This window comes from Notamacropus eugenii, chromosome 1 (assembly GCF_028372415.1).
Source record: "Notamacropus eugenii isolate mMacEug1 chromosome 1, mMacEug1.pri_v2, whole genome shotgun sequence".
In the NCBI taxonomy this organism is placed as follows: domain Eukaryota; kingdom Metazoa; phylum Chordata; class Mammalia; order Diprotodontia; family Macropodidae; genus Notamacropus; species Notamacropus eugenii.
This window is the reverse complement of record NC_092872.1, coordinates 291,575,845-291,593,152: the sequence shown is the minus strand read 5'-3', so window position 1 is coordinate 291,593,152 and position 17,308 is coordinate 291,575,845. Positions and strand designations below refer to the sequence as shown.

Here is a 17,308-nt window from a genome sequence, read left to right as displayed (position 1 = left end):
ATAGAGCTCTCTGGTTCAGATCTATGAAGGCTGAAAGGAGTTTGTTCCACACAGAAAAAAGTCAATTGGATAAAGAAGAGCTATTGCCTGGGCAAATATGCAGTTGGAAAGACTGCCCTTTGAGCTGGATCATCCATCTCTGTGCCTTAGAGCTGTCACAAGAATGGATCAGGACCCAGGGCCCGAATTGAATAGGACAAAATTGGGCTGAATTGCCTTGAAAATATCACACTAGCCCATTATCAGAGTAGGTTTTTATTGCTGAAGTTTGTGTTGCCTAGACTTCCACCAGTATCCTTCCCCTTCCCCCAGCTCCAGAGAGCAATCCTTTGAAATAAATAATTTTTCAGGAAAAAAAATTAAAAAGATTGTTTTTAAAATCAGCAAAAACCAATCAATTCATTAAAAAACCCTGCTATTGGATGGAATGTCCTGTACCACAAAGGACTTTGAATGCCCTCAACCTTATCTCCCAAACAAAGGGCCATATTTCCCATGCCTGCATTCTTCTGGTGGTGTTTTAATCTCTGATTGGAAAATGTGGGACACCCTGGTTGCCAAAGGAGCCAAAAGACTGGACACTAGTTGATGCCTGTGACCATCCTTGGGTTGATTCTCAAAGGATTTTCATTTAAGTTTGATGTAAGAAATGGGTGTAAAAGTGGTGACTAGAAAAGTGGTCAGCTCACTAGCAGGCTCTTTTTTCCTGTGCACAGAGCTGAAAGAAGATTCCTAGCATCTTTTCTGGAATCCCATGGAAAAGGACAGAAAAAAGCCAGAAAGGAAGAAAAGCCCCACATGGGATGATCAGGCTGTGGGGGCATCACTGGGGGGATTGACCATGTCATAGAGCAAAATCCTGTAGACAGAGAATGGGATTCAGTTGTGAAGGTTGTGGGTTTATTTATGCACCCAATTTCTGCTCCCTCTCCCGCTCCCAGGTAGTGTCTGCCCTGAGTTCGAATCTGGCCTTAAACCTTACTAACTGTGTGACCCTGGGCAAATCCCTTATCCCTGTATACCTCAGCTTCCTCATCTGTAAAATGGGTTAGAGAAGGAAATGGCAAGCCAGTCATGTATTTGCTAAGATAACCCCAAATAGGGTCATGAAGAGTCGGACAACTGAACAGAGATAGCATTGCTTATGTTAGTCTCAGTGAATGGGACATGAAGCCACTTTGGGGAATTCCAAGGACCTCTCTGAGAGGCAGAGGACACAAGCCACAGGGAGGCTGATTTCAACTCCATCCAAGGACAAACTTCCTGACATTGGAGCTGTCTGGTGCTGAACTTGCTGCTTTGATTGAGTGTGGGTCCTCCTTTAACTGAGGTCTTTAAGCAAAGGCTTAAAGAATATGTTGGGTGTTTCAAAGAGGAGTTTCTCAGTCAAGAATAGATTTTATTTTGATTTCTATAGTGTCTTAGGGTTTACATCATTCAGTTTCAAAATATTGCCCAAGGATCCTCCAGAGTTCTTCTGCCTGGGAGACAACTTTGGAGATGGCTCCAAAGACAAAGTCAGCATGTCCTAAACCGATCCATCATCTTCTCCCCTAAATCCCACTTCCCTATTTTTGTCATGTCTATCACCAACCTCATCCAGGTTCACAGTCTCAGAGGAATCCTTGATTTGGTTCTCTACAACATCTCAACATTCATCCCTTTCTCTCCACTCTCATGATCATTCTCAAGCAAGGCTCTCCCTTAAACAGCACTGGCCTTTTGATGTGTTTGCTTTCCTCCAGAGTCTCTCTTCTCCAATCATTTTCCTCACAACTGACTTCTAGGGGGTACAGTGGATAGAACCCTGGAACAGAGTCTGGAAGACTTGAATTCAAACCCAGCTTCACATGTTTACTAGCTGTGTGACTCTTGTCAAATCCCTTTACTGCTGTCCCCTTCAGTTTCCTTATCTCTAAAATGGGGATAATAATAACATCTAACTCCCAGGGTGGTTATGAAGATTAAATAAGATGATATTTGTGAAGCACTTTGCAAATCTTGAAGCATATACCAGCAATAATTATTATCACATTATTGAAATAATATTCCCAAGACCTCATTTTGAGCACATTCCTCCTCCTTTTGGAAGGATCAAGTAGGTTCCTATTACCTCCCAAAGAAAAAAAAAGACCATCAGCTTAGGATTTGAAGCTCTAATCCACCTTTGTAACTCATTTCATAACTTTACCCTCACACACTCTGGATCCCAGAAACACAGGTTTGTGGGATAATCCCCGGACCTTCTGGGCTGATGCATTTCACAATGTATCCTCTAGACCAGGGCTGCCCTCCCTGAATCAAAGCCATCTCTTCAAGTCTAGACTCAGTGATTCTTACAGGAGGCCTTCCTGGATCCCACCAGCCATTAATGATTCTCCATCTTCCAATTACCATGCATTTTACCATCTGATCACATATTGCATACCCCATTAGGGTGGAAGCCCATGGCAGAAACTTCTCTTGTCATTCTTGTATCCCCAGTGTCTTGCTATGTAACAAGCACCTAATAAATGACTGATGACCTCAGTCGGGTCTTTGTCCTCAAGGAGCTTAATATCATCTTGATAAGATAGGAATAAAATCAATGAAACAGACAGAGAACAAGAACAGGTCATGCACTTAATTAGCCAATTAAATACTAATTCCTTCCAGCAGAAGATACTAAACAGTTCAGGAAAGAAAAGATATCAGAGAGGGCTGCTGCCCCTGCAAGGGGTTTGGGGGAAGAGACTCGGATTTGAATTGAACTTGATGGGCAGCACCTGATGAGAGGGCTATGAGGGAGGGAGAAGGTAGAGGAAGGAATCTGGTCACATCCATTAAATATCTTAGACCTTTCCATTGTCCATCTCAATAGTTAGTAATAAATCCAGTGGCATGATACCAAACCTGGGAAGTGGAACATGTTCTATGTCTTATATGCAGTTTATATGGATGCCCGGATGACTTCACATTCACTCGTAGGGGGAAATCTGAACAATTTTAGCTTCAGACATGGATTTGTTCTTGAATGGGGTATGATTACATTGGTGCAGGCAGCTCCTATTGGAGCTTCCATGACTTGCTTGGGATCACATCACAAAGTTAGTATGTGGTGGGGGGTGGGGGAATGGTGAGTAGGGTGTTGGGGTGGGGGGGTACTTGAACCCAGGGTTCCTGGTTCTGAGGCTGGCTTTCTGGCCACCAAACCATTCTTTCATCCATGAAATAGAAGATTGTGACTTATCCATAGAGATACTTTGCAAACCTATATATTCAGTTGTCAATATCATCATGGCCACCATCACTAACCCCATTCAAGCCACGAATGTCATCACGATCACCACCATTAGCCCCATTCAAGAACCTGCCATGTATCATCTCCCAACCATAACAGCAGGGACTTGGATGCATTTTGAACATTATTGGCTCTAGGTTGCCAGGCATATTATGTAAAGGCGTCCCTGACTGGTTGTATGACTGGGCCTGGACCGTTCTAGACATCTAGAACCAGCCCTCTTTCTTTACCTTAATAAATTAATAAAAATGTTTAGAGAGGATTATTTGTGTTCCTTAGGGCTGTTGTTCAACATTCCGATTAAGGACAATGCTAAATTCTTCTAATTTTATTTTCAATATTTCAATTTATTTCTCCTTGTAAAAGGTGATTGGTTAAATGAACAATGGCATTGATCACTGGACACTCACAGTGCAGGAAACCTGCCAGAATGAGTGCTTGAGTGTTGTTCAGTGGCTCCCAACTCTAGGTGAACCCTGAACTTTTGTCTGTGGTGTTTTCTTGGCAAAGATACCAGAGTGGTTTGCCATTTCCTTCTCCATTGTTCCCATTTTACAGACAAGGAACTGAGGCAAATAAAGGTTAAGTGACTTGCTAGTAAGAGTCTTAGACTAGATTTGAACTCAGATCTTCCTGATGCCAGGCCCAGCACTCTATCTGCTGAGCCACCTAGCTGCCCCAACAACAACATCCTACCCCTTGCTGCCCCATTTTTGTACATGAGGAAACTAAGACACAAAGAAGAAATGACTTGACTAGAGTCCCACAGCTAATCCAGGTCTAGGGAAGGGATTGAATGCTGCTTAGGCCCTCTGACTCCCACATTTCATCCCCTCAACTCCCCTCGCCCCAGTGGGCAGGGGCAGGAGGGTACTTACAGCCGTTTGAGCTGTGGCAGACCAAGAAAGGCTCTGGGTTCCACCACACTGATCAGATTGTTCTTCAGGTCCCTAGAGAGGAGAGAAGGAGAGAAGGTGCGATCAGTCCCTGGCCTCCGAGAACAAGGCAGACACAGACTTTGAGGAGAGAACACAGGTCAGGGAGTCTTCAGAACTGCACTTCACTCAGTGCTTGCTGCACTGAAAGACAAGGTTTTCTGCTGCATCGCCCTGGATATACTTGGCAGGGCAGACTGGCCAGTGACTAGCTCAGGTCTTTTTGGGGGGGGGGAGGGAGAGTTAAGAGGCTGTTTAACAAGGGAAGACATCATGAGGATTGATAGTCCTCAGCCCTGATGAGGGCGGCAATTAGGTTTCGGGGTGTGCTTCCCCACCCACTCCCACCATTGATATTCCAGTCTGGGATGGGGGGAGGAGAGGCTGTTCTGGGTCTGAGCAAACTGCCTCCAGGAGCAGGACCCTCTTGGTAGTCCCAGGCTCAACCAGGAGGTGCACCAAGAGGCAGTGGGGCCTTGGCTCCAGTTGCTTTGGTGGTTTTCATGTGTATGATGGTTGGGAGGGGGTTCCCGGCTCCAGAGAAGACCCAGATGAATTACTGCCTGTGGAGGACTCAGGATACCTCCTTGCAAAGGCAAATGCTCCCTCCCTTCCTCCTCATTTCATCCTCACTCCCTTTCCCCTCCCTCTCTCCTCACCCTTTCCTTCCCTTCTCCCTCCCTGTGCCCTTTCTCTCCCCCTCCCTCTCTCTGCTTCCTCCCTCCCCCCTCTCTTTCCTCACTCCTTCACTCCCACCCCATCTCCTCCAGATATTTAAGGCATTTCCACAAGGCTCCCCTCCCTACTCCCTGTTTGGCCAGGATTCAACTGAAGACACTGATGGGGTAACTTTCAGCAGGGAGGTGGTGGTCTCCAGACCCTTCCCTTCCTTTCTTTGATGGTCTTTGCTCCCTATTCCTCTGAATTAAGACAAATTGGCTTGGATGGTCCCTGCTTGCCACATATAAGATATGGTGAAGAATCCAGTGGAGGTGCTTTCATACCAAAAGGAGGGAGCATCAATATGCTTCCCACACAATGGAGGCAAAATGTTCTGCACAAAATGATTATCTTCCAATGCCAGTGGCCTCTGGGGCCCCAAATAGTCACAAGTCAAAGGGCAGTCCATATTCTCTAAACAGAAATCATTATCAAAATAAGCAATTTGAAGATGAAAATTGTCAGATGCCTTTGTTAACATGACTTTGCTCAATCGGTCTCCAGGAGGTCAACTTTGCCTGACCCAGAGGGAGTCGTGGATGACACCAGCTGCCCAGATCTGGGCTTTGGGAGTATGAGCTATTGTCTGTATACATGACTCCCCAGGACACCTGCTGACCAGGGCTCTTGTCTGTATAGATGACCTCCCTCCCCATCACTGCCCAAGTCTGGCTCTAGGACTATGGCCCTGCCCTGCCCCCATCTACCCCCTTCACCAGAAGAGAAAGGGGTTAACTGCTCTATGATCTTATAGACCATAACTCCCTCTAAAGCAGGGTCTTAACTGGTGGCTCATGAGCTGATTTATAAGAAACATATTTTGATAACTATATTTTGATATATATTTTATGTGTCTAAAAACATGCCTGTGAGAGGGCACCCACAGACTTTCCCAGACCCCTGCCCTAGGGGTGTAGGTCCCAGCTCCAAACTGAAACACCAAGGGGACCTTTCCAACTTTCACCCTAAATGCACTTCCTACAACAAGTTCTGAGATAACCAAGAAGCTTGTGCATACATCTTCTCTCTGAAGCTTGTAGTGTCTCCTTGCACATCTACAAAGGGCATTGGTGCCCTGTCACTCTGGGATGCCCTGTGTCTGGGGATTCTTCCAGACTTGGATGGGCTTGCACTGCCCCCATGACCTCTCCTACCCCTGCTGACATGTGCTCAATGTTGGCGCCCCGAGCTCACAGTCTAGCCCTTCCAAGTCCATGCTTTCACCACAAATGCGGTTTTTCCCCAAACCTGATTTTGGATCTTCAAGGTCAATCTATCAATGGCAGGTTTCATTTATTGTCAATCTTTCATTCATTTGATGTTAATTGAGTACCAGTTTTGCACATACTACTGGGCTAGGTACTGTGGGGGTGGGGCAGAGGATAGGTGAGAGCTGGGAGACAAGATAGGGAATAAATAGAAAAGAATATGAGAGAGAGAGACAGGAACCAGGCAGCCAGAGCCTCCTTGTGTGTCCTCAGTGACCCATCGCTCACACTGCTGTCCACATCATCTTCCTGATGTATAAATCTTATTATAGAGCATCTCCTGCCCCCAAACTCTCCCACAGCTCCCAAGCTCTGCCTCATTTCTCCTGAGCTACAGGATTTTCAGCCGGATTTCATACATCTGGTCTCCTGCCAAACTGGGCTCCCCAGACCCACTCTATCATAGCCATGCGTTTCTCCCATCCTGCCCAGTCCAGACACCAAATCCCTTCTTTCTCCAGGAAGTTCAGGTCTCCTAGCAGGAAGATGATCCTCCTCTCCAAGCCCTGGGCTTGATCTCCCTCTGTGTTGTTCATGCTTACAACCTGCAACATACTATTGTCAGCTCCTTGAGGGCAGAAAGTGGGTTTTTAAACTTTTTAGTTTTTGTCCCCAGGATGGAGCCCAGAGCCAGGTACAAAGCAGGGCTATTCTCAGTCAAATCACAGGTGGGCAATGGCTGAAAATAAAAGTGGCAGGCCTGGGGAGGGGTGCTTAACAAAGAGGCCAGGTGAGTAGGATTAGGGACCAACCAGGGCTCTCCTAACAAATCACGTGACACCCGGAGGCAAGGGTGCACAGCTGGGGTAGCTGGGGACCTTGGGTGAAGGATCAGGACCAGGTTATGGGCACTTAGTAGGAGCAACCACAGGTAGACTTGGCCCTTTCAGACTGGAGGCGATGGAGCTTCTGCCCCTCAGAGCCTGAGATCCTGGGGCGCAGAAAGGGGCTCGCTCTCCTTGGTGGAGAGCTCCCCTTTTAAAGGAGAGCTCTTTTAAAGGAGAGATCTGGGTGATGTGTGAGGAGGGAGGAAGAAGCCCCTCCATTAGCTCCTGATGTCAGAAGGCAATGGTCATCTCCATGGGAATCTCTCCTCACCCTTTCTGCCTTGCCCTTCTCCTGGGAGAGAAATCCCTGTTCCCTCCAGGGGCAGCTGGGTGGTGCAGTGGATAGAGCTCTGGGTCTGGCCTCAGGAATATCTGAGTTCAAATCCAGCCTCATCCATTGACCAGCTATGTGACCCTAAGCAAGTCACTTCACCCTGTTTGCCTCAGTTTCCTCCTCTGTAAAATGAGCCAGAGAAGGAAATGGCAAACGCTCCTGGACCTGCCAAGAAAAGCCCACACAGGGTCAGGGAGAGTCAACTGAACCACAATAAAAATGAGGAGAGTTGGAAAGAGTCGAGGGGAGAATGCTGACCTCCCAGGGGTGTTGTGAAGATCCAAGGAGAATGACTGGAAAGTGCCAGGTGTAGCCTGGCACACAGTAGGTATTCTATAGGCATCTTCTTCTTCTTCCTCCTCCTCCTCCCTGACTCATGAGCAATGGCCATCAAAAGCATCTCTCCCTTATCCAATGAGAGAGTGGGCTAGACCAGGCCAGACCAACTGTGCCATCAAGGTGCAGGCCCAGGGGTCTCAGGGGAATGTTGAGAGGGGCCCTCGACACGCACTTGCTTGGCCAGGTGTGTTCCCCACATGTGGCCCCTCCCCTTACCATTGCACTCTCTGTCTTCGTGCCCTACCACCACCCCCGCCCCCGAAGTCTGTCAGTGTGGGTGGGGTGTTGCTGTGTCCTTACAGTAGCATTTCAGTCAAAGCTTTTTCCCTGGCTGGGTACTTAAGATAAACCCATTGGTGAGGGCTCCCAAGCTATGGTGTGGGGGAGTCAGACCTGCAGAATACCTTGATCTTTGGGGAAGGTGACCCCTGAAGGACCCAAGCTGCAAGTAGAAATGGGGGGCTCAGTCCTGAGGGGGCACCTCATGGAATACAATATTCAGAATTCAGGTAAGTACTGAGTCTCAGGGCTCATGTCCCCAAGAGCTGCCCACACAACCAGTAGAAGATCTTGGCCAGCTAGGGAGGGAAAGGGCTAAACGCAGCCTGGCAGTCAGCCAGCACTGGGCCCCATGCCCAGGGGGTGAGAGGTCCATTTTAAGTACCACATCACTGGAGACAATGAACTCTTAATGCCGGCACCATCTTTGTGAGGGGACGTAAGAGGGCCTTCTTCTCTCTGCATCTGCCCCAAATCAACCAAGACCAAGCAGCTGCTGGCCTGCAAGACGGGTCATGCCAACTCAACAAGGCCCCTGGAGTGTGTGGTGGAAGGGGTGGGCGGCAGAGACTGTGGAAGGAGCAGCTTTGCTAGGGTTGCCATGGAAACTCAAGCCCAGAGTCGCACCATTAGACACAGAGAAAAACACTATGCACAATCCAGTGGCAATTGATGCCTCTGCCTCGACTTCCGTCTGTCCCTGAGACAAGCTGATAGGGAGGCCGGACTCCAAAGCCAGTCCTTGCATTTGACCAGGCTGCCAGGATGAGGACGGAGGTGCTCCCATTGACAGACAGGGCTGTTGAGGCTCACTGGGGCTTTGGTTTCCACCTGGGTCTGTGATGTCACCAATATGGGGCCCCAGGGCTGGGTCTTGGCACCTTGTAGCATTAGAAGATGGCTTGGGGCCCTGAGGGGTCTGGGGCCTTGTCCAGGGTCACACACCCTGCATGGTCAGAAATGGGAATTACAGCCAGGCCTCCCTGACTCAAAGCCAGCCCTCTGTCCATGGCAGTACACTGCCCCTGTTAGGGGCCCCAGCACATCCTTCTAGTCCTAGAGAAATGAAAAGCTGTGCTGTTCTCCATCCACTCCCAGCTTACTGGGTATAGCTGGAGAAATTCCCAAAGTGCACAGGGTCCTTTCCATGGAAGGGGCCAGTTCTGGGGGCAGGTCTAGGAATGCAGGGCAAAGGTCACCAACCCCTGCCAGTCTCCAGAAAGACTAAGGGACTCCTTGGGTCATGTCCAAGGGTCTCTGGGAATGTCAGTGGTGCCAGAGGCCTCAGAGGGGACACACAGACAGTACCTGACCAAGAAGACCATCCTGCCCTCCCACAGCATCCCTGACAGGCTTGCCTAGCCCCCTGGTACCAGGGAGCCAGCCCCTTTACCATGTAAAGCTTAGGCTGTTAAGGACTTGGAGACCTTCTCAAATGTGATCCAGCTTTCTGGAGGGTCTACTTCAACTGGCCTCTTTGTGACTTGCCCCTACAGCTCCAAACTCTGTCTGATGGGTTCAAGTAGAACAAATCCCTCCTCCACAGGGTGGCCCCTCAAATGCTTGAACATGACTGTCATGGCAGCCCCCAGTCTTTCCTTTACAAACTAAAAGTCCTTGATGGTATGAACCTGAGACCTTTCCCTCTTCAGATTCCTAGGACTGATCCTGACCAAGGCCAAGATTGGGGGCCCTAGCCCAGCTCTCCCCCTAAAATAAGCAGATGAATGAGGTGTGATTGTCTGCTGGCTTCTTCCTACTGCCAGTGTGGTTCTAACACCCAGTGCATTTAGATCCTTTGCCATTTGGTGTTTGCTTACTATTGACACTGGTTTATTGCCTCTGGTTTCTTTCATCATACTGTGATTTCTGGGGTCCTCCATATTGATGCTACCTTTTTTAGCTTTTTTCTGATAGCATGAGGGCAGCTCATGAATCAGAGTTCACTTGGTAAACTGGGTTCCAAGGCCTCTCCCTTAGATTTGTTGCATGACTTTGCTCCTTACAGACAGGATGCAGTCTCATCCTGACTCTCTTTGAGCCACCCCTTTTTGCTTCCCAAAGGTCAGTCATTTGCTGACCAGTCCCTACACTCCTTGGGCACCTTTACTTCACCCTCCACACCTATGCCCCAGTCCCCATATTTGCTGTTTGTGGACCCCAGGCATGCCCTGTCCCCCAGTCAGGTCTGGTAAAGAGACATGCTCTTCCATAAAGAACTAGATGGGGTAAACACCAAAGGGGCTGATGACCTGATGAAACTTAACCAGGAATTATAGTCATTACAACTCTAGTGTTTCCTTTGGCTGAGTAACCAGTCACAGTGCCCCCCAGTGGATGGTGCTCATAGAAACAGGGACACTTGAGCATTGCACCTTGGCCAAGGCCATGACTGAGGCCTAGGGGGAGGCTGGCAGAGCCCCATAGATCCATCACCTGCTCTCACTGCATTCCTCTAGACCAAAAACATCTCTGGGTTCTTTCAAAGACTTCTCAGAAATCAATTTACAATCTGATCATGAGAGGGAGAAATTGCCAGGCCTCTGTCTAGTCTGGGCAAGAGCCAACACTATATGGTTTGGGAATTCAATGATTTGGCTCAGTGGCGAGGAGCTCTGGGCCATCATATACAGTCTAATTAGAGCAACACAGGGAGGAAGTTTGTGCTCATTCTCAACATGGTCCTCCAGCAGTGATTCTCTCACTGGTTCCCCCAGTCCTTGTTGAATGGATAGACCCCTGGGCCCACAGACAGACCCCTGGTCTCTGTCCATCTCCTGACCTAACTGTTATTTGTTCAGATTACTCTAAAAGTCAACTGCAATTCCAGCTTCTCAATGCCAGGCCAACGCCATGCCTGTGGCCACGCACCAGATGATCCATCTAAATGAATGATGGGAATATTTGCACCCTCATTTACATGAATAATGTGGACATCAAACATTTTCATAGATTCTGCAGCACCAGAGATGCAAGTGGGGTAAACAGCAGACAGAATTGAACCTGATGAGTCAATGAGTCACCAACCAGGCACTCAAGCTTCTAACAGGGACATCATTCTTCACCCAAGAGGTGACCCTGGACTCTCCTAGGGCAGGTCAGCATCCTTGAGGATGGGGGAAGCAGCAGTCTCCTACACTCTGACTTATCGATGCTGTATCCCCCCTTAGGGTGTAAGTGCTTCCGGGGCTGGGCCACTTCAGCTTTGTCTCTGTGTGCCCATTGCCTAGTGGCATAGCACTGGGCCTGGTATACAGTGTGTGTTCAATGAAAAGGTGATGGCATCTAGTCCCAAACTGGATCTACTTTCCAAGGGAGAAATCAGAAGCATCCCCAGCAGGTTGGCTGCTGATGAGCTACTGCCATACATACAAGGAGGACATTCTCACATCTGGAAGTCTGAGGTCCAGAAAAAAGCAGACCAGCCTCAAGCTCAGTTAGGGCTGGGCAGTTACAAAACCTTTTCTCTGCTGTCAATAACCCTGAGAGGGAAGTTCTCTCCATCTTATAGATTAGAAGGCTGGGACTCAGAGAGGGTCGAAGCTTTTCCCAGTCACACAGCTAAGGAATGAGTAGTGCTCAGTCTGATTCTGAATTTCATGTTCTTCCTGCCTCATGCCTGGCTTAGGAAAGATTGATATGTTTGGTGAAGGGTGCTCGGAAAAGGAATGTGGTCCTCTTCTCTTTGTTTAAGTGGAGAAGCTGAAGCTGGAGGCCAAGGGAGTTTGCCCATGCTCATACATCAGTCAACGACCTAGCCTAGACTAGCATCCAAGTCTCTGGCATTCCAAGACTTATTGGAGAAGCTCTGACTTCTACTGAAAAGCAAAACGTTGCAACTGCTCACTGTCTGTCCCCATCAGAGTCATAACCGGAATTGTCCAAGCATCCGCAGAGACCCAAAAAAACCTCCTCAAGGTATTGGCACAAAGAGCATTCACCGTCTGAAGTGGGACCACTGTGCTGGTGTGCAGTGCAGAGGGCTGGGGGGACATGCTGGTCTGGGAGGTCGATATGGATCTGGTCACCTGGGACTGTCCCTTTCTCTATGTGCTGCACCGCACAGTGGGGAAGGCTGGTCCTGCCATTCTGGAAAACAATTCGGAACTGTGCAAAAAGAGAGGCTGAAATGTCCACACCCTTTATCTGAAGATTAGGCAGAGATCTCAGTGAAGTCAACAACAAAAAGAAAGGTTCCCCCAGGTGCTTGCATAGTTTCAGCAGCCCTTTTTGTGGGAGTGAAGAATTGGGGAAAAGGAGACACCTATTAACTGGGGATAGCTAAGCAGATGCAGACCACAAACGTAATAGAACATTACTGCTCCGAAAGAAACAATGACTATGATGGATGAGCAGAGGATGGGGGGACTTCTATGGACAAATGGCTCTAAGAAGTGAGAGAATGAGGCAAACGTTGTAGACACAGGACAACAGTGTAGATGAAGAGTGCATTTTGAGATATTCTAGTCTCAACCAGAGACCAGACACTAAAAAGACAACCACCAAGCTTGGTCCCTAAGGAAGAGATGTGAGAAAATGCCTCCCTCCTCCTTTGCAGAGGTGGGGGCAGCATCAGCCTTGACTGCAGTGCATTGTTGTGAGGAGTGCTTCTCTAGGAGGGGAAAAAGTAAGGCAGTGATGTGGTGGGGAGTGTGGGGAATGAAAAAAATATCAGTGTTTTAAAAAAACCCAACTAAACACAAAAGAAGTCAGACTCCATGACCCCTGACACTGGATGCATCTCTGAAGGGGCAGGGGAGAGTGGTTCAGCCTGCAGACACAAAGAATGAAGGTATTAGGAGACAAATGTTCAGTCCATCAAAGATGACATGAAACCTCTTGACTTCTCTTGGCCTATGTCTCCTTCTTACACCCTACGTTGTCCTGGCCCCCTGTACCTAAGATGTCCTGCCTTCTCTCCTCCCTCACTAGATGAATTCCTGACCACATGGTAGTAAATAGTTTGTGGCATGGTGTGGCCCCCTAGCAATGATGACCCCTCATGCCTGAAGGGTTCTTGTGTAACTGGAGTAAAATGTGGGTAGTCACAGGGTAGAATGAGCAAGAGGGAAATATAATAGAGCTGTGCTATAATCTGTAGCATGCAATAAGGCCTTGAGGAAGGTCAGGAGCATCCTCTGTGGACTACAGACGGGAGAATGTGTGGACAAGGCTGGCTCAAGAAGAGGAAAAGAGGAAAACTTGCTCCAGTGGAGAGCATCCCCACAACAGGGAGATGATGGAGCCACATTGATGACATTTCCTCCATGAAGCCCCTGGCTTACTCCCCTCCCCCTAAACATCAAGAGCCCTTGGTTCTCTGACATCTTGAGGTACTTCTTTTTAATTTTGACATAATGTATATTTATTTCATTAAATATTGTGTGGTCCACTAACAAAAATAACATTCATTTTTAAAAATTGAGTTCCAAATTCTCTCCCTCCTTCTCATATTTCTCCCCTCTTTTCAAGAAGGCAAGCAATTTGATACTAATTACACATGTGAAGTCATACAAAATATATTTCCATATTGGCTGTGTTGCAAAAGAAAACAGAGCAAGAAAATCCAGGAAAAATAAAGTAAAAAAAGTCTACTTTTAGCTGTCTTCAAACTGCACCAGTTCTTTCTCTGGGGATAGAGAGCATTTTCCATCATGAGTCCTTTGGAATTCTTTTGGATCACTAGAGGGCTGAGAAGAGTTAAGTCATTCACATTTGATTATCGTTACAATGTTACTGTTACTGTGTTCATTGTTTCCCTGGTTCTGCTCATTTCACTTTGCATCAGTTCATAGGAGTCTTTCCAGACTTTTCTGAGGTCATATTGCTCATAATTTCTTATAAAACAATCGAATCCCATCACAATGATATACCAGACTTGCTCAGTCATTCCCTAATTGATGGGCATCCCTTCAATTTCCAATTCTTAATCACCACAAAAGAGCTGATATAAATACTTTTGTGCAAATGGGCCCTTTTCTGTTTATAAAAAATCTCTTTGCGGAGCAGCTAGGTGGCACAGTGAATAGAGCACCAGCCCTGGAGTCAGGAGGACCTGAATTCAAATCTGGTCTCAGATACTTGACGCTTACTAGCTGTGTGAACTTGGGCAAGTCATTTATCCCCAATTACCTTGCCTTCCCTCCTCCAAAAAAAATCTCTTTGGGATACAGACCTGGCAGTGGTATTGCTGGCTCAAAGGGTATGCATAGTTTTATAGCCCTTTGGGCATAGTTTCAAATTGCTCTTCAGAATGGTTGGATGAGTTCAAAACTCCACCAACAATGCATCAGAGTTTCAACTTTTCCACGTCTCCTCCAACATTTATACTTCTCCTTTTCTATCATGTTAGCCAATCTGATAGGTGACTCTGAGGCACTTCTTGTACAATGCTGAGCACTGAACATAGTTACCTGACTTGGCCTGTGAGCTCCCTGAGGCCAGAGAGTCTGTAAACCAGTCCAAGGCCAAAGCACTGTGTGTTCAAATGTCTAAATTCGTGCCTCTTTCCTCTAGGAAAGAATGAAGTGAGGAGGACTGAAGAAAAATCAGGAATGTTCCATGCCCTTAACCTTTGGTCAAGGGCAAAGCTATGGGAAAGCAGATGACAGAGGCCTTTCCACTGTCTCCCTGGGCCACATAAACATCAGTTCACATCAGCATAAATCTTTGATGTCACCAGGCCAGAGGAGGAGAGTTATGGGCTCCACAAGTTCTCCCTGGTAACTCCTCCATCTTCATGCCAGAAGTCCAGGTAAGCTTTCTTACAATCCATTATCATTGCAGGACTTGCCACCCTTCTGTCTGCACGTCACTGGCTGAAGTATGGGAGGGTGAGCAGGGTGAGACAAATAGCTGCCAGCTGCATGGCCATTCGTCCATCCCTCTTGTCCCTAGGGGGAGCAAGCCAGGATCAAGCAGATGCCCTGTTCCTCCTCCTTGGGAATGGCCATGACCTTGCATCATCAATGAGGCCTCCAAGGGACTCTCAGTTCCCTTGACCTTGAGAGGACATAGTAGAGGTAGCAGGTCAGTGCCTTCTCTGCACTGTACATCTCTGTCCCACCCACTGAAGCATCCATTCTATCTCTCCTCTGGTCCAGTGAATTGAATGAGAGACCAGGTTCTAACAAGTCACTGGTCAGTACTGTGGTCAGTACTGGTCAGTATGTGGTTGGTGTCCTGCAGCTGGCCACCCATTCCTGTCAGACCTGGGGCTGGGCTGGCTGGACTGGTACCCATCTGTGAGAATAAGCTTGGGTGTGCAGCTGGCTCTGGGCACCAGACTATCTCTAGCTATCTACCCCAGGCAGACCCCTCACAAGTGAGCATGCTCCCTGCCCCTCCATCTTATTCTAGGGGATCATCCAACCCCATTCTTATTGCTCCTGGAAAAGGCTTCCTCTTCCCTGGACAAGATGCCCCCATATATTTTCTCCCCTTCTTAGGCTCTAAGCACGTTAGGAGCAGGGGGCATACCTCTTTTATATTTGTATCCTCAATACTTAACATAGAGACTACTTTTCCATTCATTCCATGAAGGGGTGTCCCCAGGCCTATGGTCATCCATGAGGGCAGGGGTACTGGCAGAAACTACGATTGTTCCCATCATGAAGAACCAAATCCTCTCCCAGGCAACCAGACTCCGGGGCATCGAAGGGCAGGAAATGCCTTTGGATGGATACCAGCTGCAATCCAGGCCTGCTTCCCCTTGGACAGATGGACGGAGAAGGCAGGCATCCAAGATGAGCAAAGCACAAGGATCAGGTTAAGGGCACACCTTCATGGGGCTCAGCAGCCCAGCCCCCTGGGCAGAGAGTCCTCTATCTGTCCCTCCCGCAAGAGCCACCAAGGCAGAAAAAGTGTGAGAAATGAAGTGTGGCCCATGCTTGTACTATCTGATTTCATAAGCAGCCCGAGTAACAATAAACTATATCACACTTTAAGGTTTGCTAAGCTCATCACAAATATCATCTCATTTTACCTTCTTGATCCTGTAAGGCAGATGTTATTACCATTTTATAGATGAGGAAACTGAGGCCAGAGAAGTTCAGTGATATCCAGTCACATAGCTAGTAAGTACCCAAGGCTATATTTGAACTCAAGTCTTTCTGACCCTAAGTCCCACACCCTATCCACTGTGACACTTAGCTAACTGTCTGCTTATACCACTATTTTTCCACTTCAAGAATTAGGACAACTGGCTGATCTCCTAGGAGCCTTCTATTTAGGTCCCCCAGTGTCAAAACCCAGGCTGGTATATCACTGAAGCCTGGCCTGACTCTAGCCCTTGGGGTGGATGGGTGGCATCAGCAGGCCATGAGGGGCCCAAATTCTGCACCGGGAGTCATGTGCATGTGGCTCCCAGATGATCAGGGTAGGGATGTCAAGGATCTTCCAATAAATCAATGTTCTGAACAAATCTGGCTCTGGTACGAACAGGATCAATGGCTGCCTCAGGCCCTTGGCTGTGATGGCTTTGGCCAGGGGCCCAGGAGCCAGCCCCTGGTCTCACCCCAAGGCAGCATCTCCCTCCACCTAAATTCCTCCTGAGTGTGCATGAGGTAACTTTTCTTCCTGCCTTCAGCCATGGAGACACCAGGATCCTGTGGTGACTGCTAACTAACCTAGGGTAGGCTCATGATGGCAGCACCACAGGACTGATCCTCCTTGGCTTCTTGTTTCTTCCTGGTATGTTTGATCCCTGTTCAAGGCCCTTCCAGGGGATATACAGATTTGGTATGGGAATCTGCTCTACTGTGGTCCTCTCTGGGTCCCACAACCATGAGGATTCAGTGACTTGGGCCTGTGAAGGACTGAGAAGGCATTGACAAGAGCAACGATTGACTGACCCGTTACTATTGCCCAGCCTTCCTGTGCTCACTGTGTGCCCTAGATCAAAGACTGCCCCAGCCTGGCCAGACCAGTGGAGAAAAACAAGTCAAGTGTCTAAGAACATACACTCTGGCCCAGGTAGTGGCATGTCTGAGTATACCCTCCAGTTCAGAAGGGCTGACCCCTTCACTAGGCCCAGGAAGAGGCCAAAAGAGAGCTCAGGTCTCCCCTTCCAAGGACCATGTGTGTTTGACTCTGACACTGTCTGTCTGCCTGCCTGTCTATCTGAGTATTTCTGTCTCTCCCTCTCTCTGTGTCTCTATCTGACTGTCTCTGATCTGTCTGTCTGTCTGTCTGACTAGCTGGCTGGATCTCTGTCTCTTGTCTGTCTTTCTGTTTAGTTCATGACACCTATGGAGTAGAGGGTTTTCCTGCCCCCATCTCCTTCACTCTCTCCCCTTCAACTTGGCCCTAAATTCTACCTTCACCCA

At 48.1% G+C, this 17,308-nt stretch overlaps 1 protein-coding gene across 3 annotated transcripts in view; it reads right to left on the bottom strand.

Annotated features, from left to right (window-relative positions):
* Positions 1 to 17,308, bottom strand: part of ADGRA1 (adhesion G protein-coupled receptor A1) — a 282,987-nt gene that overhangs the window by 183,878 nt on the left and 81,801 nt on the right. For all 3 annotated transcript variants that reach the window (XM_072629136.1, XM_072629134.1, XM_072629135.1), the window contains one exon: positions 4,159 to 4,230. In XM_072629136.1, the coding sequence (XP_072485237.1) occupies positions 4,159 to 4,230 (72 nt within the window). The remainder of the gene's footprint in view (positions 1 to 4,158; positions 4,231 to 17,308) is intronic.